General features: G+C 40.5%; 1 protein-coding gene across 3 annotated transcripts; it reads left to right on the plus strand.

The window, feature by feature from the left end:
• The first annotated feature begins 3,812 nt into the window (after positions 1-3,812).
• On the plus strand, positions 3,813-22,379 carry LOC140135194 (nicotinamide N-methyltransferase-like). Of its 3 annotated transcripts, XM_072156347.1 has the most exons (4): positions 3,888-4,017; positions 6,022-6,220; positions 16,230-16,437; positions 18,151-22,379. In XM_072156347.1, exons 2-4 carry the CDS (start codon positions 6,070-6,072, stop codon positions 18,572-18,574), a joined length of 783 nt encoding a protein of 260 aa, XP_072012448.1. In that variant the 5' UTR covers positions 3,888-4,017; positions 6,022-6,069; the 3' UTR covers positions 18,575-22,379. The 3 variants fall into 3 exon arrangements, with proteins under 3 accessions (XP_072012449.1, XP_072012448.1, XP_072012447.1); XM_072156348.1 differs by lacking the exon at positions 6,022-6,220 and having other exon boundaries at positions 3,813-4,017; XM_072156346.1 differs by lacking the exon at positions 3,888-4,017 and having other exon boundaries at positions 5,985-6,220.

Here is a 22,379-nt window from a genome sequence, read left to right on the forward strand (position 1 = left end):
AACACAATGTCATGCCCCCTCCAGCTACCAAACCAACATGTGTCCCAATTTTAGGAATCAAGTACTACTTAATCTTGTACCATTCGTAATTTAATGATGTGCTTCAAAGGTGCTCTTATAACCCATCTATTAGGGAAAGCTGCTTACATTCCCTAACTGCATGAAACCCTCCACCCTGACTCCCGCCCAGACCAGATCTCCCAGACAGTGTAGGAGATCTCGACTGCTGCACCAGGCCCAGCCTCTGTGGGCCCTGAAGCTAAACTCCCCCTCCTACTGTACTTACTCTGTATAAGTGGAGCCATCTAATTTTACCACAAAAAAACTGGGAACATTTTTTGACTTGAGTATAAGCTCTAGGGTAGGAAATGCAGCAACTACTCTAATAAAATGTCCAGAAGCAGCTGCACCTAATTATGAAATGTTCACAGCAGAGCCCAACTCTAATAATATGTTTATGGCAGCGCCCCCTTTTAAGGAAATGTCCAGAGCAGAGTCCACCTTTAATAAAATGTCCAGAGAAGAGCCATTGCCTTCTATGGGGAACATATGTAAGGCTGCAAGCTTGGGGCCGTACATACGTCCGCCATACGTCCTCCATTCAGTCAAGCGAATGCCACCTTAGAGCTGGACATACACAGGATTATTTTTGTTTATGTTTTGTTTGCTGCTGGAGATATGCAAAATAAATGTACAGTTTGGATCTTAAAGGAAATCTACCATTTGATTTTATGCATTATGGACCAAATATACCTTGAGAATGCTGTAGCTACACTGATGCAGGATCATATCTTGGTTAATCCCTGAGATGAGTGGTTTTTCTGAAAAAATAATTATAAAATTCAGGACCTTGGGAAATCTGGCTGCCAACATAAACACATTACCCACTGAGCTTTTCATAACACATGGAGCTTAGTCAGGACAGGACTAATAAACCTGAGCTTGAAAACTGATGCACAGCAGCTGGGGGATGGTGTAGCAATTAATTATTCTGTCTTGAGACGTAACATAGTAATTATATCATTCTATGAGCAGTGCATAACTAATCAGCTCAGGGATTAACCAAGATATGATCCTGCATCAGTGTAGCTACAGCTCTATCAAGGTATGCTTGCTTCATAATGCATCAAATCAAATGGTGGATTTTTTTTAAAACCTTTCTGAGAGATCTTTATCATTGAAGACCACACTGTTTGATCTGGGTGCAGAAACTATTATTAAAGTTTTGATTACATTTTGAGTTAATTTTAAGTATGATTCAAAATACACTGCTCAAAAAATAAAAGGAACACAAACAAAACAATATAACTCCAAGTAATTTAAACTTCTATGAAATCAAAAAACTATCCACTTAGGAAGCAACACTGATTGAAAATCAATTTTACAGGCAATTAGCAAGACACACTCAATAAAGGAGTCGTTCTGCAGGTGGGGACCACAGACCACTTATCAGTTCCAATGCTTTTGGCTGATGTTTTGGTGAATTTTAATTGTTGGTGGTGCTTTCATACTCGTGGTAGCATAAGACGAACTCTACAACCAACGCAAGTGGCTCAGGTTGTGCAGCTCATCCAGGATGGCACATCGATGCCAGCTGTGGCCAGAAGGTTTTCTGTGTCTGCTTGTCCAGAGGCTGGAGGCGCTACCAGGCCAGTACACCAGGATACATGGAGGGGGCTGTAGTAGGGCAACAACCCAGCAGAAGGACAGCTACCTCCGCCTTTGCGGAAGGAGGAACAGGAGGAGCACTGCCCGAGCCCTGCAAAATGACCTCCAGCGACAAATGTGCAGGTTTCTAGACCAACAGTTCGAAAATGACTCCATGAGGAAGGTATAAGGGCCTGACGTCCACAGATGGGGGTTGTGTTAACAGCGCAAAACCATGCAGGACGCTTGCCATTTACTAGGGAACACCACCATTGCTAAATACGCTCCTGGCACCCTGTACTCTTCACAGATGAAAGCACACATCACAGAAAGCGATCTGCTGCCTGCAATATCCTTCAGCATGACCAGTTTGGCAGTGGTTACTAATAGTGTGGGGTGGCATTTCTTTGGAGGGCTTACAAGAGTGCTTGCCAGAGGTAGCCTAGCTGCCATTAGGTACCAACATGAGATCCTTAGACCACTTGTAAGAGCATATGCTGGTGCGGTTTGCCCTGGGGTCCTCCTAATGCAGGACAATACTAGACTTCATGTGGCTGGACTGTGTCAGCAGTTCCTGAAAGATGAAAGCATGGAAGCTATTGACTGGTATGCTCACTCCCCAAACCTGAATCCGATTGAGCACTTCTGAAAAAACATGTCTTGTTCTATCAACCCACATCAAGTTGCACTACAGACTGTCCAGGAGTTGGCGGATGCTTTAGTCCTGGTTTGGTGGGAGATCTTTCTGCAACCTCGTCAGGAGCATGCATTGACATTGTAGGGGCATCATACAGGCACGTGGAGGCCAAACACAATGCTCAGCCTCATTTTGACTTGTCTTAAGGACTTTATATAAAAGTTGGAGCAGCCTGTAGTGTGTTTTAATTTTGTGGGTGACTCCAAATCCAGGCCTCCATTGGTTAATAAATTTGATTTCGATTGATGTTTTTTTGTACTTTTGTTGTCAGCACATGCAACTTTGTACAGAACAAAGTAATCAATGAACATATTTCATTCATTCAGTTATAGGATGGTTTTTTTGAGTGTTCCCTTTATCTTTTGAGCAATATATATGTATTTTTTTCAAGGGGTATATGAAACCTCTGCTGTCCGTTTCTACCTGCTTGTCTCTAGACACTACCATCCTGAATGCAAGGCTCCTTCAGGCACCATTATGTTCGTATTCATATCTATGCAGACTGTATGCACATAGCGGTGCCCCGTCAGCTCCGAAGTTAGAGTTAATGCGCAAGAAGCGTTCCATATTTTTCTGGACCATTATACAACCTCTTGTGTCACCCCCTCATCCTCATAGTCTGTAAGCTCTTGTGAGCAGGGCCATCACTCCTATTGTTCTATATGACTGTTTGTTCTTTGTAATGTAATATAGTTGTATATGTCCCCTATGATTTGTAAAGCGCTACGTAATTTGATGGCGCTATATAAATAAAGATTATTATTATTATATTAAGAGCTCTGAATAGATATCAGTCTATGTAGAGCACATGCGCATAGTAGCACCGAGGACAGAGATGTACAGGTAGGCAGGGACAGCAGGGGCTATTGGGGAGTGAAGTAGCTTTTGCTCCTGCTAAGAGGCTATTCCATGAACCAGTAGCCTCTGCCAAATATTAGCATATTAGTTAGATAAACTGTAGTTTGGGGTAAATTGTAATCTAAGATTAGCTAAAGATAGAATAGGGTTTGGAATGTAGGTGGGGACCTACCATCAGATCTACCTTAATAAATGATTCCTTTAAGACATAATAAAACCTATATAAATGTATTATTGCTGTAATCACACCGAACCTAAGAATAAATTGACTTTCATTTGAAACGCACAGTGAAAGCCATAAAAACAGAGCTCACCAGAAAGAGGCATTTTTATTAATAAATTCACTGCATTTGGAACTTATTTGGTCACAGTCAAAAACACAAATAGTCCTGCAAAAAACAATTTGTTACATAGTTATGACTTCAGTAAAATATACAGAGTTAGGATGGCAATATTAAAAATAGAAATGCAAAAAAACAAAGAAACCTTAGTTCTGGTCGAAGGGGTTAAAAAAGAGGCAGAATTGTTTATTTAAAGATTATTTATTCTGTATATTCCCATGACTGCCTGGTGAATAGAAAAACTCAGAATGCTATGAGTAATTCTTTATCCCAAGTAACTATTTAGATACCTGGAGCACCGGTCTGTACCACATTATTAGACAATGGATCCCTGTAAGCCTAAGCTCTACCATGTACATGGCTGCGATTCCAGAGAATATCTAGAGAGTTATTGTTCAGATAAGCCTGATATGCCCTTGCGGGATGATTCCTTGATATTTCCTCTTGAACATCTTACAAAGACTTTCAAATTGGGTATGTAGTTTGATTTTCTGTGATTCGTTTGTTTTAAATGTACAACTGATTTCATATTTTGGAAACTTGCCTTTTAAAGTATAAATGAGTAGAATAGAGAAAAACTTTATTGATCCTTATGGAGAAATTTTACATTATGGATCCAGGCAAAATATAACACAGAAAGAGTAACTACGAAAATGATGTCCATTTATTACCACAATAATTGTATAAGCAAGAGATGTACGAAGAGGGTGGTAAGAGGGGGAGTGGGTTTTATCAGTTCAGAAGTTTTGTTTTCACCATCTTGTACAATTCAAATGTTTTAGGAATGAATAACTTGTGATCACGGCCACCACTAGGGGGTTTGGTGGGGACTTGTTCAGTGGGCAAGCAGTTTGCACTTATATTTATGTGCAAACTGCACCAGAAATCTTGTGCAGACCAATTAATAAATGTGGGCCAAGTGGGGCCAGAAAACCCAGCACACACTGCACATACATACAAGTGTAAACTGTAGTGATTCTGGCAGTACTGTGTCATAGCTGCCCTATGCATGCCGCAACACAATACAGTGCAGGGAAAGGTGTGCACCAGCAACCACATTTATGTCCCAAGTCCAAAAAATATTCAAGTATCGTATTCCCGTAATCGTATTGACCCATAGAATAAAGATAACATGATTATTGGGCTATACGATGAACACCCCCAAAAAAAGTCCAGTACAGAATTGATGATTTTTTACTCTTGCCCTCAAAAAACAGTTCATAAATTTTCAACAATAGGGCATACCAACCCCAAAATGGTAACACTGGAAAAAAAAACATCTCATCCCACAAAAAAAAACCTGTCACATGGCCCCAATAACAAAAAACTTCAAATTGTATAGCCTACAAAAGGGGCCAATGAGGAAACTAAAATCCTGGCAGCTGCAAGGCGCTCCCTCCATTCTGCGCCTTGCTGAGCGTCCATACAGCTAGTAACGGCCACATGTGGGAGGGGGTGTCTCTGTACTTTGGAGAAATTGCATAACAAATTGTAAGATCAGTTTTCTCTTTTTATCTTTTTGGAAATGTATAAATTTATAAATATATACTCGAGTATAAGCCTAGTTTTTCAGCACCAAAAATGTGCTGAAAACTCAAACTCGGCTTATACTCGAGTAAAAAAAATATAGGTTTTACCAGGTTTTTGTGGTAAAATTAGGGGCCTCGGCTTATACTTGGGTCGGCTTATACTCGAGTATATACGGTATATATCTGACAAAATTTGACCATTCTAAATTTTACCTCCATTTTGATTTAATTACTCTATAGATCTCAAGGTGTTAACAATCTTCCTAAAAGCTGTTTCTGATAGTTTGAGCGGTGCGGATTTGAAAATGGGTTTATCTATAGGGGGTTTTTAAATGTTAAATAATTTAAATTTCATTCAAAACAGTAATTATCTCCAAAATAGTCAATTCTGAAAACACGGAAAACCACTGTTTATAGCCATGTGACATCAAAATAAATTTTCCAGACATTTCAAAAATAATGAAAATTTTAAGAGGACATATGGTAAATGTTATTCAGCAACCTATTTAGGTGGTAAATCTATCTGCCTGAAAGGGCAATGATTTTGAATTTCGAAAATGGCAATTTCTTTGAAAATTTTCTTTTCTTTTTTTTTTTTTGTAAATAAACTAAAAACTTATCAGCTAAAATTTACCACTAAAATGAAGTAAGACATGTGAGGATTAAAAAGTGTCATAATCACTTTGAAAAGTAACAGTGTTCTAAATTTATAACCATATAAAGCGACGCAAGTCTGACTACAAAAAATGGGGCTGAGCCTTGAGCTATAAAATGACTACATCCTTAAGGGGTTAAGTAACAATTAGGCTGGTCGAAGGGGTTAAAAAAAAGAGGCAGAATTGTTTATTTAAAGATTATTTATTCTGTATATTCCCATGAGTGGCTGATAGAATAGAATAGAAATAGAATAGAAAAACTCAGGATGCTATGAGTAATTCTTTATCCCAAGTAACTATTTAGATAGCTGGAGCACCGATATATCCCACACTATAAGAGAATGGATCCCTGTAAGCCTAAGCTCTACCATGTACATGGCTGCGATTCCAGAGAATATCTAGAGAGTTATTTTTCAGATAAGCCTGATTTGCCCTTGCGGGACGATTCCTTGATATTTCCTCTTGAACATCTTACAAAAACTTTCCGATTGGGTATGTAACTTGCTTTTATTTGATTTGTTTGTTTTAAATGTACAACTGATTTCATATTTTGGAAAATTGCCTTTTGAAATGAGTAGAATAGAGAAAACCTTTATTGATCCTTATGGAGAATTTTCTGTACATTATGGACAGATTATAACACAGAAAAAGTAACTACGAAAATGATGTCCATTTATTACCACAATAATTGTATAAATAAGAGATTATAAGTATAAATAAGAGTCCGAAGAGGGTGGTAAGAGGGGGAGTGGGTTTTATCAGTTCAGAACATTTGTTTTCACCATCTTGTATAATTCAAATGTTTTAGGAATGAATAACTTGTGATCACGGCCACCACTAGGGGGTTTGGTGTGGACTTGTTCAGGGGGCAAGCAGTTTGCACTTATATTGATGTGTAAACTGCACCAGAAATCTTGCACAGACCAAGTAATAAATGTGGGCCAAGTGGGCCAGAATACTGGCACACACAGCACATAAATATATGTGCAAACTGTAGTGATTCTAGCAGTATTGTGTCGTAGCTGCCCTGTGCACGCTGTGACACAATACTGTGCAGGGAAAGGTGCTCATCAGCAACCACATTTATATTGCAATTCCAACATAAGTGTGACGCACACGCGATAAACTAAGTGCACCAGAAAAAAACTGGGTGCGCCAGATTCATGAAGACCATACTTTACTCTTCATGAATGTGGTACACATTTCACATTTGTGAGGCAAACAGCAGGTAGTGCTGATTGCCTCACTAATAATAAATGTGGGTCAGCGTCTTTTATTCTTCAGATATTCAGCATCACACAAGATAAGAACTTTGAATCGGACATGGGTATGGTGTGTTCAGGGTGATGACCTGTGTTGCTTTTACACCAAACATATCGTTTGGCATTTTGGCCAAAAAAGTTTGATTTTGGTTTCATCTGACCAGCGCACCTTCTTTCACATGTTTGGTGTCTCCCTGATGGCTTGTGGCAAACTTTAAACAAGACTTTTTATGGATATCCTTGAGAAATGGCTTTCTTCTTGCCACTTTTCCATAAAGGCCAGATTTGTGCAGTGTATGACTGATTGTTGTCCTATAGACAGACTCTCCCACTTCAGCTGTAGATCTCTGCAGTTCATCCAGAGTGATCATGGACCTTTTGGCTGCATCTGTGATCAGTCTTCTCCTTGTTTGAGAGGAAAGTTTAGAGGGACGGCTGGGTCTTGGTAGATTTGCAGGGGTCTGATATTACTTCCATTTTAATATGATCGCTTGCACAGTGCTCCTTGAAATGTTTGTGAAATCTTTTTGTATACAAATCCAGCTTTAAACCTCTCCACAACAGTATCCCGGACCTGCATGGTGTGTTCCTCGGTCTTCCTATATGTCATGTGTTTTTCACAGTATTTGTGAAAATGTCTAATTTTTTTTTAGGTGTTTATGTTTTACAGAACATTGTCCCAGTTTATGCCTATAAGGTACTTCCTTTCCTGCTGAAAATGTGCCCTCCTGAAGTTTAGAGGGTTTTGTTGCCCCTCTACTAACCATCTTAGTAAAGCATAAAATAAAATTAATGATATATTGGTCACTATTACCCTGGTTCTCTCCAACATGTAATTTTGATACTTTGCCAAGTCTTTGGTTAGAATAAGGTCTCTGCCTCTCTATATCCTATTTCGGTGTAATTGAAGTCCCCATGATGAGTACTTCACCATGCTTTAAAGCACATACATTTGGCATCACATTCATTACTCTGCTGCCTCCATTATATTTGAAGCCTTATAGCAAACCTAGTAATATTTTATTATTTTATTATTCTTTTTTCCTCCCCTTATCTTCATCCATAGGGACTCCACATTAACATTTTCGGCACCAATGTAATTTTCGCAGGATGGGGTTGAGGCAAGATTTTGCATATAAACAAACCCCTCACCCTTTTTTATTTATATGAAGATTTCTAAAAAGACTATAGTGATCTACATTAACAGCCCAGTCATAGCTATTGTCCAGCCATGTTTACCTGATACCCACTATATCATATTTACCCTCTAACATTAAGCGTTCTAGTTCCTCCATTTTGTTTGTGAGGCTTCTGGCATTTGTGTACATACATTTTATATGCTTTTCCCTGTCCCTATTCATTTGGTTCTTATTCCCAGATCTTATCCCAACCCCCCTTCCTCCTTAATGTACCATGACTCTTTCCAGTTCGTTTTCTACACTGTCTTCTTGCCCTGCACAAGTGTAGTTGCCCTCCCCCCAAGTCTCTAGTTTAAACTCTCTGCCAACCTTCTAGCGATTTTACCCCAAAACAGCTGCACCCTCCCCATTAAGATGCACTCCATACCGGCTATAGAGCCTGGAGCGGACAGCAAAGTCAGCCAAGTTCTCCATGAACCCAAAGCCCTCTTTCCTACACCAACTTTTGAGCCACTTATTTACCTCCCTGATCTCCCGCTGCCTTTCTGGTGTGGCACATGGTAAAGGTAGTATTTCGAAGAAAACTACCTTTGAAGTCCTTGGCCTGAGCGTGTGGCCTAAGTCCCTGAAATAATTTTTAAGGACCCTCCACCTTCCTCTCACTTTGTCATTGGTGCCAATGTGGACCATGACTGCTGGATGCTCACCACCACTTTCCAGTAATTAGTCTACCTGATCGGAAAAATGCCAAGCCTGAGCATGCAGCAAACACACTGCTTGGTATGCACGGTCTTTGTGAGAGATTGCCCTGTCTTTTCCTCCAATAATGGAATCTACTACCAGACCTTGCCTGTGCTCCCATTCTCCTTCTTAGTGGAACAGACTGTTCCCTGATTGATAGAGGCCATGTCTTGCTGCAGGATTGCTACCCCTGTGCTCATAGCCCCCTCATTCGCCAGCCTGGGAAACTTATTGGGGTGCAGCAAATCAGGACTAGACTCCCTGCAAAACTTTCCTCTACCCTGCCTTCTACATTTTACCCAACTAGCTGCCCCTCACTCTGCACCTTCATACTTCCATCCCCACACCCTTCTTCCCCAGTGAGTTTGTGTTCCCGGAGCAGCAATCTTCACTCTATGTCAGGGGTCAGAAACCTTTTTGGCTGAGAAAGCCATAAGCGCCACATATTTTAAAATATAATTCTGACGTACAATATGTTTAAAGGGACACTTTCTATATACAAGAAAATATCTAATATAATACTTCCCCTATGTACAATAATATAACTACTATAATGCTGCCCCCTGTGTACAAGAATATAACTACTATAATACTGCCCCCTATGTACAAGAAAATAACTACTATAATACTGCCCCCTATGTACAAGAATATAACTATTATAATACTGCCCCCTATGTACAAGAACATAACTACTATAATACTGCCCCCTATGTACAAGAATATAACTACTATAATACTGCCCCTATGTACAAGACTATAACTACTATAATACTGCCCCCTATGTACAATAATATAACTACTGAAATACTGCCCCTATGTACAGGAATATAACTACTTTAATACTGTCCCCTATGTACAAGAATATAACTACTATCATACTGCACTCTGTGTACATTATTATAACTACTATAATACTGCCCCCCAGATTACAGGCAGCCTGATCCCACTTTGTATTCACCCAGCCGGCCCTCCGTCTTTTATACAGCCAGCCTGTCCCCCTAAGTATACATACAGACAGTTCCCCCAGTATACAGCCAGCACCCCCTATATATAGCAGGACACGCCCCAGTATACAGTCATCCCCTGTATATAGCCAGATAGGCCCCCTAGTGTATGGCGATCCAGTCCCCCCAGTATATAGCCATCCACACCCTCCACATTATATAGCCAGCCAGTCCCTCCCCAGTATATAGCCAGCCAGTCCATCCATAGTATATAGCCAGCCTGCCCCCCCAGTATGTAGCCAGCCAGTCCCTCCCTAGTATACAGCCAACCTGCCCCCCCGTATAAAGCCAGCCTCCCCCTCGCTGTATACAGCCAGCCAGCCCCCTGCTCAGCACATTAAAATAATTAACAATGACATACTCACCTTTACGACGCTCCCCCGCAGCTCCGCTGATACAGTCTGAAAGCGTCGGAAAGGTGAGTACATGGTTTTTTTTTCGCCGACCCCAGACCTGAACCATCGACCCAGGTCTAATCGGCCCACCAGGATTTTTCCCGACAGGTCATTTGGCCAGTCAGCCCCTGGATAGGAGCCCTGTCTGCAAGCCAGATGCTGTCATCAAAAGAGCCACATCTGTCTCAAGAGCCATAGGTTCCCGACCTCTGCTCTATATTGTCAATTGCCCGCAACCTTGAAACTTGCTCATTTACATCCCGAATCTGTTCTTCCAAATGAGCAATTTACACTTATCTTACACAGCAGTATGCCCCCTCAAATGGTTGTTCGAGAAAAGCATACATGACACAGAATGTACACTGTGCAGCATTGGCACTTATGAAGCCTATTGTACTAATGGGGAATATAAAGGAAAATATGGAACAAAAGCAGAATTCCCAAAAATAGTGTACCACAAAAAACAGTTACCTCCTAAATTCTCTGCATGGATCAATGCATGCTCGCTTTTCTGTTTGCTATTTAAAGGTTCAATGCCAAATTAGCCGCTGTTTTCACTGCCACAAATATTAATCTCTAATTAAAGATATATCCCTAATGTCCTGAATCTACTTACTGTATGTGGTTACAGCTACTTAGCTTTATTCTTACCTGGGACTCCAGCTGGTAGCATCAAAGAGGAGAAGAAAAGACTGACAGACCCTGACAGACAGACCCTGAGTAGATAAATATGTGTGTATAATTGTATGTGTATGTCAGTATAGGAGTATAAATAATGCATCTATGTGTATATGATTGTATATACTATTTGTGTATGTATATGGTGTGCATATCCTGTATTTGGATATGCTGAATGTGTTTATTTGTTATCCATATGATGCACGTATGTGTATATGAATGTATATGCTGGAAAATTTTTTGTTTCCTGTAGTACTAGGCAGCACATGAAGGGTTCAGTATAGGTTTCCCCTACTGGACAGAAGAACAAGAGTTAATTAGCAATGATTACTGGCAGGCTGACTCCCCTTTAAATAACCACCTTGAGTTAGAGAACAGACATGGTTTTTATGAAGCAATAACAAAAAATTATTGGGGGGGGGGGATACTTGTGCTGCCTTCAGGCTACAGGAAACAGGATTACGATAAGGCAGCCTTACTGAGCACTTTCTTGATGAAGGCTGAGCTTGCCCGGAGCCTACATCCAAGCGATAATGTTTGATGAATGTAGAAGGACCAGACCATACTGATGCTTTACAGATTTGATCCAATGACACTTTGGCCACTTATGCCCATGACATTCAAGGGTGATGGAGGACCTTCCAATTGGTAACATAGGGAATTGCACTGCAGGAATTGCAGTAGGACAGGGACTAATATAGCTGACAGTTTCTTGTTAACACGCTACTGCTTGAAAATGCCCCAGATTCTATTATAGATTCGAAGTACTTTTTTTTTTTTTTAGGCTGACAAAGTCTCGATCCCCTCTTCAAAGAATCCTGAGATTAAAAGCGCCCCCCTCTCAGTTTCCAGGTTGTGAGATGTAGATGTTCCGGGTCTGGGTGATATATACCGTTCTGAAGAAAAAGATCTTTCCCTTAGAGGGAGATTCCAGTATTCCCCTTATGGGAGTGTTAACAGTAGAGGGAACCAAACTCGTCTCGGCAAGAATGGAATCATGGCAATAGCCCCTGTCTTCTCTCTTTGAATCTTCTTAAGGGTTCTCAATAAAAGAGGGACATACAAGAACAACCCCTCCAAACTGAATGAGAGTGCATCCACTCTGGAGGGGTCCTCTTCCTTCTTCAGGGAGCAGAATAATGGAAGCTAAGCATTGTTCCTGAAGGCCATGAGATCCATTTGCAGGCTGCCCATCTTCTGAGTCACTAACTTGAATACTTCCCTGTTGAGGGACCACTCTAAGGGCTTCACAAGATTGCGGCAAAGCCAATTGGCCCTGGTGTTCAGAGTACCCTTGAGGTGTACTGCATGGCTATGAACTGTGGTTACTGCACATTTCATTATAAAGGCACATTCCGTGGATAAGGATGGACTTTTGGTGCCTCCCTGTTTGTTGAGGTAGAATACTACCGTCATGTTGTCTGATTGGATAAAGGCATGATCTCTTAACATGAGTGTTATCTCCAGATGCTTCAATAGAAGTTCTTGTGTTTGAGTGATCACCAGCCAGCCGTCCAGATAAGGAATTATGTAAATACCCTGAAGTCTGAGGCCTGCTGTCATCACTACTGCCACCTCGGTGAAAACCCTGGGCACTGAGCTCCAAAAGGTAGACACCGGAATTGAAAGTGTTGAATCTTTGAACCTTGCTGGATGGCCACTCTCAGAAACTTTGTGTGACTTTTCATTATGGGCACATGCAGACAGGCATCCTTCAGGTTGACAGTTGACATGAAGTTGTTTTTTGATAGAATGGCAATGACCGACCTTATGGACTCCACCTTGAACCTTTTCTTGACTAGAAATCGGTTTGGAAAGGTTAAGTCGATCACTAATCTCAACTTGTTTCTGGGCTTGGGAACTGGAAAAATCCTGGAGTAAATTCCTGTGCCCCTTTGTGATGGATGCACAACTTACAATACTTCCTTGGATATGTACTCCTGTACTAGAGTCTGAACCACAGGGTTGACTGGCCTGTTTGTATAAAATCGGTCTGGAGGCATGGATTTTAATTCCAGAGCATATCCTTCGTTTAACCCGCAGAAACCCAGGCATCTGAGGAAGTTAACATCCATTCCTGAGAAAAGTCTTGCTCCTATTGGTATAGACCTGATGTCAGGAGTCATTTTTCTTAGGAGGTGATGCAGGCGGTTTCCCATCACGAGAGAATTTCCTCTGTTCATAGCAGGCTCTAAAATTCCCCGCTTCTATGGTTTAAACATTCTTTTGAACTGTGGTGATCTTTGGTTTTTTTGTGAAAAGATCTAAAATTAGGTCTCCTTTTAGGCCTAGGGAAAGACATCATTTAGGGTCATCAGAATTTCTTCCAATTGTGGCCCAAACAAACTGAGCATAGTTTAATCCAAAGAATGCATCTAATGGAGCTAACTGTTGCTAGGTTGGTAGATACAATCTTAAGAGAATCTATGTGAGCATCACATAAAAAATCCGTTGCAGAATTGAGGATAGGTAAGCCTTCCAGAATTTCTTCCCTCTTGACCCCTTTCTTGAGGTCATAGCAAAGTTGGCTCAGCCAGATTCTGAGTGCCTGGGTTACTGGAATTGGATTCAGTCTTATAGACATTGACCATATGGGAGTAAGACCATTTTTCTTTCTATTGGGTCTTTGAGTAAGGCAGATTCTTCAGATTGAAAAACTGAATTCATGGCCATTTTGGCTAGGGGTAAATCAGTTCCCAATCTGCTGTATATTCTGGTGGCAGTTTATATGTAAAACTAGATTCGGCTTTCTTCTCTGGTTTCTTCCAGGTGGATTGCATTATGCTTTTCAGATCTGGGTGACTTGGAAAAGCTTTAGCTTTATTTTTGGGCAAATAATATAAGGCTTCTTCTATAGCTAAATCCTCTGTTCATCTTTCAGTTTCTACAGATTCTTTTACTTCCCTTAAAATCGTATTCACATTGTCCTTGTTAAACAAGAATTAATCATCAGGATTTGCATCATCATCTACAGAACTAATCTCCCCCTCAGAACTGTACTGTTCCTCCTGAGAGGATGCTGGTGACCTCGATCTTGCTGTAGCAGCTGATCTTTTACATTTACTGGGTTGAGATAGAGAGGATTCTGCAACGGCTTGGGAAATAGTAGATTTCAGCCACTCAAAAAGCATTCTGGAATTAGCTTGAGTGTTAGCCTCAGGATTACACCCCTCACACACATCAGGTTCCTGGTCCTCAGGTAATGCTTGCTGGCAAGCTTGCAGTCTATGCTTAGACTTCCTGGTCCCTTTCCCTTTTCCAGTTGGCATCTACAAGAGAGACAGTATTAATGAGAAGTGCAATCATAAGACACCAGGGCGAGCAGGACCCTTGATACAACCACTTCATTGCTAATGAGTAGGCTGCAGGGCTGATTGCTACCCACGCTGCGCACCTCCTGCTATTTAAATAGGTGAGATGTTGCGATAATAGGCAGATCTCAAGCATGGGCAGTACTGCCCACGGCTATGAGAACAGAGCCGGGCATAAACACTTTGCAGTGCGCACGTGTGGGCTGCATGGCGACAGGACGCTATCGGAAGTAGCACAAACATGAATATAGGAGTGGCAGACACATTGGGGAAAGGATAAGAAAAGGTACTTGCTTTATAGTGATCTTCTTTCCCACAATGTTTTTGCAGTGACCCGAGGGGTTTACAGAATAGGTACCTAATATGACATCCGCTTGGTGTGCATTGACCCCGTGGGGCTTGAAGCATGCTACCTGAAGCATAGAAGCTTCCACAATGCAGTGGCTCCGAAAAGTTTACACCGCCTTCCTTTGTTTCTAAAATCTCAAGAGCATGAAGACCAGCTGTGGGATAGGGAGCCAAGCTCTACCATGTTTCTTCTATTAACCTCAGGTTCTTGTTCCACAGAAGAAAAAAAACATGTCTGTTTTATGACTCAGGGGTCATTTATAGGGGAGTCAGCCTGCCAGTAATTATCACTAATTAACTCTTGTTCTTCTGTCCAATTGGGGAAGCCTAGACTTAACCTTTTATGTGCTTCCTTAGGATGACCAGGAAATGTATATTCTGCATGTGTGTAAATAGTATATAAATGTTGCTGTATATACTTTATGTATATATAGATGGTGTGCATATATGTATGTGTATAAGGTGTGTTTATGCTGTGTGTGTATATAGTGTGTATATACTGTATGTAAATGTATATGGTGAATGAATACTGTACGGCAGTGGTGGCGAACCTATGCCACTGGTGCCAGAGGCGGAACTCGGAGCCCTCTCTGTGGGCACCCAGGCCATCACCCCAGCATGAAGTTCACCAGACAGGACTCAAAGAATCTTCCTACAGAATCTTCCTACAATGATAGGCGAATTTGCCCTCCTCCTTTCAACTGCATTGGTGTCTTTAGGAGGCTGAACGATTGAAAGTTGTCAAAGAACAAGGAGAAATAAAATACTGCTTAAATTGCTGTGCTGAAACCTTGCAATAAATAAGTGGCTTTTGGTTGAAGTTTGGGCACTCAGGCTCTTAAAGGTTCGCCATCACTGCTGTATGGTGTGTATATATGATGTTTAGTGTTGACAAGTAAAACTATCCTAATAGAGTATTTGCCAATTAATGCTGCTCTGCAAGCATGTGGGTAATTACAACCATTGATGCTCCACTGGAAGAATCTGGGTAATATATAAATCTGTTTTTGTGGATGGGATATGGAAAACATATATGATGTTTATATACTGTATGTGTGTCTGTATGGATGTGTTTACACTGTATGTGTATATATGATCTGTATAAACTGTGTGTGTATATAAGTGAATAATTGTGTGCATACTGTATAACTGTGTCTATAAATATGTAAATGTGTATTTGAGTGTATATATGTCTATTGATTAAATAAATATGTGTGTAGTAATTATTTTAAGGGGAAGGGAAATCTCCTACTTTTGTTTCAGAGCATGGCTTATGACCACTTTTTTATATTTTGGGGACAATATTAACAAAATTCATAACTTTTTTTAGCAGATTTCTCAAGGATTCTGGAGGAAGGGAAAGAAAAGTGTCCTTGAAGCTCTGAAGTCATGTTTGACCTTAGCATTTAAAGGATAAATATCCAAAATCACAGTTATCTTTTCAGGTGTTGCAGCATGGTGTCAATCATGGACTGTTAGTTACAGCTGACAAGTGCTATATGTGGCACAATCACAGTTTATGAGTTGGTATCTCTGCTCTTAGCCATGGTGAAACCACAGTATATGTACTTGTAGTCTAGGGGATGATATATTTAATATTTCAGAATAATTTCTTTCCTGTAGGTGATATTAAAGGAGATATCTTAATAGACCTCAGCATTAGCTCCATTGTTCATCATCTGTATGCAGCCTGTGAGTTTTTCAAACACATCATAGTCCTGAAGGTCCAGGACAGATGCATCCTGGAGCTGAAGAGATGGGTGGACACTCGTACAGGAGCATTTCACTGGGGACATGTAGCACAACTTCATGCAGACATAGAAGGAAAAAGGTAGAGTATTTAAGGATATATTACAGCAAACCTGTTTACTATTGTCATTGCCGAGTTGCATAAATTTGTTAGGGCATATCTAGGATATATAAAGTGTCTTCACTCAGTTCTTTTTTAATAACTATTTATCTAATCATTATCAAATTTTAGTTCTGTATATATTTGTGTGTAAGCCAACCCATGTATAAGCCGAGGTACTTAATTTTAACACAAAAAACTAGGAAAGCCTATTGACTTGATTATAAGCCTAGGGTGGGAAATGCATTGGTCACAACCTCTCCCCAGGATATAGCTTTTCAGACCCTTCCCCCCTAGCATATAGCTAGCTGGCCCATGCCCCCAGTACATAGCTAGCCCCTGCCCCCAGTATATGGCCAGCCAGCCAATGCCTGATAGTACATAGCCAGCCAGCCCATGCCCCCGGTATATAGCCAGCCCCTGCCCCCAGGATATAGCCAGCCCATACCCCCAGTATATAGCCAGCTAGCCCATGCCCTCTAGTATAAAGGAAGCCAGTCCATGCCCCCCCCCCAGTATATAGCTAGTCAGCCCATTACCCCAAGAATATAAAAGAAGTGGTTCTTCAAAAACACACTGAGCATCCTTCGTGTGATAGAATACAAAGATATATAATGTATGTGAGAGAGGTAACGGCTATTCTATAAGAAAGTAGGTATATAACCATCACCTCTCTGCATAACATAGAGGTGTGAGCTGCTGCATGCCCTGGTTGGCAAGGAATGGAGTCCTGAAAATAAAGTAATCAAAAAGACAGTGGTAGGTGCACAGGTTATCAGTCACGTTATCAGTAAAATTCAAACCGGTCAGAATGCTATAGTAATGTGATATTGGCCACATTAGAAAAGCTGCTCATGAATTAAACAATGGACTGACTGTATAGCTGAAATGAAAACAGTTCACATAAAGCAGGTATCACGCTGATGCATTTGGTGCTATATGGAAATATAAAATGGGGCCCATTTACTAAGGGTAGCGCTGCTCACTTTCATCGGACTATGCACCTTTTTTAAGTGTCTGCGCTTGGATTTTGGCGCACATGATCGTTTTAGTGGCGCGGCTGCACTGACTTCCATGCAACACAATTTAGGGGGCGTGCGATCAGATGATCAGACTGATTCAGACACTTACATGCACCACAAAAAAAATGGAGAACTCTGTGGGACCTGAGCGGGGAAGCGACACATGCAGGATATCGGGCGCACAATCTTAATGAATCGCGGTACTGTGCGCGGACAATGCACTTTCGGTGAACTCCGGAGACGGGGGAAGTAAATGTGCCCCATGAGTCAACAATGGATAAATATTGTATATATAAAATGGTTTCACAATGTCATTTGGAAATACAACCAAATGGTGTTAATATATGGGTGCTGACCCCATAAACTAGAGACATGAGACTGGGTAGGATGTTTCTAAATGTACCCAAAGTATTTCATGAGGTAGAGAATGTGCTGGAAAGATAAAATAAGTGTTTGCTGTCCATAGATGATGTGGGAATAAATCATGTTAAGACTCACATGGTCCTCTGTTAGTCTCGTTCAGCTGTGGCGCAGGCAAGACTGGTGGTGTCAGCATCCAGGTTTCAATACTCATGGAAGAGTTTGTTCCTGCGTGGTGTTACTACTCTTCAGTGAACATCTGAACATTGTTGACTGGTTAACATTTTTTTTTCACTTTTTGCATTTCTTTCAGTGACCAGGCACATGACAAAGAAGGAGAAGTTAGATCAGCGCTGCAACATGTCCTGAAATGTGACCTTGAGAAGGAGAATATGACAGAGCCAATAGATTTACCTCCAGCCGATTGTATTATTAGTGCTTGGCTTCTAAATGTTATCTGCAAAGACCAAAACGATTTCATCAAATATATTAGAAAGTTCTCAAAGTTACTGAAACCTGGAGGTCACTTCCTATTTATTGGATGTTTAGGTGCAACATATTATATAGTTGGGAAAGATAAGCTCCATGTTTTCACATATGATGAGGAGTTTGCCAGGAAAGCTCTAGTTGGAGAAGGTTTTGTTATTGATCGCTGTGAGGTTAAAAAGAGAACAAATGTCTGTGATCTGATTGATTATAAGGCCATCATGTTTATTGCAGCTCACAAGGAGAAGTAGGAATGTACGCCTTGCATTAAAGCTATGCTGTAATCAGGACAGGGGAATAACTACAGTGGTAGCAGCCATAGCAGCTGCTATGGGGCCCACAGTGTCAGGGGGCCATCATCTGACCTGACACTCTAAACAGTGAATGATGTACACTATTATATACATAATATGCTGTGCATTGTACAGCAGGATATGTATATAACATATGTGCAATGTAAATATGCTGTGTGTGTATATGCTGTTTTGTATATGGTGTATAGCACATGTGTGTATATGCTGAATGTTTGTATATGGCATTGTATATGTGTGTATATGCTCTATATGTGTGCATTAGTATATAAATGTGTGATTGTAACTCGCATGTGTAAGTATACAAATATGTATATTTTTTAAGTGGGAAGGAGGGCCCCATTCAGCCATTCAGAGGCCTTGCCTCTCCTACTTACGCCCCTGAATCAGGAAGGTGTATCTCTTCAGTAGAATATGCTCAGATGTATACTAGTGTATAGGTATACACTCAGACTTTGAAATAATATGAAGAAAAGGGCTTTTTATATTTCTTTACAAATCAAATGTGAGGTGTATAGCTTCCATCATAGTTAACACAAATTTTTACTCAGCATTTATGTTTCAAAGGAGAAAAAATATAGGATAATTTAACCGCTTAAACACAGGATGGTTAAAATGTAACCAATTTTTCTTTAACTCAGGTATTGTTATCTGAGATATATATTCTGTATATACTCGAGTATTAGCCTAACTTGGCCTAAACTTGAGTCTATAAAAAATGAACACTTTACTTACCTTCTTGCTTTGGGTGCTCCGGGTCTGTGTTCAGGTCCTCCAGCTACTCTTTAAGTTTCTCCGGCTCCTCTTTGGGTCTCTACGCAATGCCAGCGACACACACAATGACATTGGCAAGCGGCTGATGTCACTGTGTGTTCCGGCTATGACCTGAAGAGGAACCCGAAGCCGGAGCACCTGACGCTAGAAGAGGACCTGCAGGGGTGTTGGAAAGGTGAGCACAGTGTTAGCTTGGTTTTTATAGGCTTTCCATGCTTGTGGAAATGCCAAATATTTCTAAAAAATCAGTAAAGTGCAAAGAGTGATAAGTTACTCCCAACCTCATATTTTAACTATATAATATAACCATGCTGTAAATAAATATTACCATTTGACTGAAATTAAATAATACCATGAAACCATGACAAAGTAATACCAGCGCTACCATGACATGACTAATAGTATCATTCCATCATTAAATATTACCAAAATACTGTAAATAAAAGCCAACATATAATGGCTAAATATAAATACCAATATAATATAAATAAGTTATACCAACATACATTAACTAAAACACAGTAATTGGAAAGGACAGTTAGCCAAAAGGAAAATAATTCTATAATATTTCAGCACCGTTTCTACATTTTCAGGAAATACCAATAATCATACAGGAAACATTTAATAACTAGTTTAATCAGCTGATTAGGGGACCTGCACAGTAAAAAAAGAAACAGATGCAAATCCACCTAAAGATTTGGAGGGAAAAAAGGTGCTAGCTAAAAATGAAGACTCATAGGCCCCTTCCACACTTGCGTTGCAGATCACGTCAGAGTTTGATCAGGGTGCGATCAGGGTTTGGTCAGTGAGAAACGCACATTTTGCATCAGAGTGCAATCAGTTTTCAGTCAGAGTTTGTTCAGTGTCTCAGTTTTTCACGCGCGTTTATGATGCAATTTCAATGCAATTTCAATGCGTTTTTCACGTGCAGAAAATGCGCGTGAAATGGACTCAGGACTGAGCTCTATCTTTTCTATGGCAATTGATGCGTGAAAAAGGCATTGCACTTGCATTGCACTTGCGTGTGTCTCAGAGTGCGATGCGTTTTTGATGCATCTCCATAGACTTGTATGGTGCGTTTTTCATGTGCGTGACTTGCAAAAGTAGAGCATGTCGAGATTTAAACGCACGTTAAAAAAAAACGCGCGTGTGTGCGTGAAAAAAAATGCTGGTCTAAAAAGACCCATTGATTACAATGGTTCAGAGTGCAATGCAAGTTCTGCACGTCAAAAGCACGCGCAGAAAACGCGCGTGAAAAACGCAAGTGTGAAAGGGGCCATAAGCAGCAGTATGTGGCGGAATGGCAAATGTGAATAGTGCCTACTTCCCTCGAACTGCCTACTTTTTTATTGTGCGACTTTATACAAAAAGAATCTAATTTAATAAATGTAACACTGTCTATACATCGAGAACCTTGTTGCTGAAATACTTTCTGCTCTATGTTCCTCTGTTGTTACAGCTAAGCATTGCCTGGTGCAGAGCTGTTAGTTACAATTGAGATGTGTCTGTTTTTTATTATGTAATCTTTGTCTTAACTAGCTCTAGAATAGTAAAATTTGTGATTTACCCTCTATTAACATATAAATCAGTACAGAATCAGGGATCAATTGAAATAAAAATCTAAAACCTCAAAACAATTAAATCCCCAAATGTAGTGTGTATAATCCCAATAGTATAACAAACAAAACCCATATAAAAAACAAATGCTAATTGAACATAAAATAAAAATCCAAATTTAAATACATCAGATAAAAAATCCATCACATAAATATATATTCACCATATTTACAGTATATATGTAGGTGAAAAGAATAAGGATACGAATTAAGGATAAGACATAACCTAACCTCTATCCCTGACCCATTTTCACCATTAATTGCCATGCACTGGAGGGACGGGATCTATACTCACTAGAAGGTTGGTTTCCCAAAGACAGGTAGCAAATGGTTTATGGCCGACCAATTGAGAAGTTTCATAAAATAACTAGGCCCCTTCCAGATTCTCACATGTAAACTCACATACATTGAGCAGCTATTTATAGCCAGCTCTTCTCCTAGGAAGATTTCTGCTATCTTTGGGTGGCTGCTGAGAAAGAGGGCTATGAAGTCAGTTGTCCCCTACAGACAGGCACAGGAAAATGCATTGAATAAAACATTCTCTGAGGAAAAGTGGGATAAGGCTGTTTCAGTACCAAACCCCCACGAAGTTAATAGGATGCTTCCATCTGTATTGGATATCTGCTGGAGATGCAATAAGGAACATGGTTCCATGTTACACATCTGGTGGTTGTGCCCTGGGCTTACCTCACCAACACCGGTGATTGGGCTGCTGTCTATGCTCCCTGGCTCGATCTCAAAGATAAAAAGGGGCTTTCTGAGGCACTGCCTGTCTGCTATATGACAGATTATCCCCAAACTCTGGAAATCAACATGATGTCCTGATAGAGCTCATTGGCAGAAGCTCTGAACCATATAATGAGAATGGAAAAGATGAGAGCTACGGAATGTATGGCAGACTCACAGATCTCCGTATTTACCAAGATTTGGTCCCCCTGGATTGAGTTCCGTGATTTCATTTTTCTCACCCACCCCCTTTACATGCTCTACCTTATGTGTCTTAACCCCCTAACTCTGACCTCCCTATCTGTATCACCCTATGATACCCCTCTATATACTTGTCTAGTGTGGTATATGTGATTTATTGTAAGTTATTTAACCTGCATAGTCTCTAATATCTCCCTTTTTAGCTACTTATAGTGGGAGATGGCCTCATATATCTGCTCAACCCTTGGAATTTCACAATGCCAAGGTCCCCCATACACAGTCAGATTCAGCTATTGATTGCCATATATTTTTACTGCTTTTACCACATGTGCTATGTCTTCCCTTGGAGTTACTTTTACAATTGCAAATTGCTGTGGTTAATCAATCCTTTGTCATTGCCTAAATTCAATAAAGTTTATTGAACAGAA

Source organism: Engystomops pustulosus, chromosome 6, assembly GCF_040894005.1.
Source record: "Engystomops pustulosus chromosome 6, aEngPut4.maternal, whole genome shotgun sequence".
NCBI lineage: Eukaryota > Metazoa > Chordata > Amphibia > Anura > Leptodactylidae > Engystomops > Engystomops pustulosus.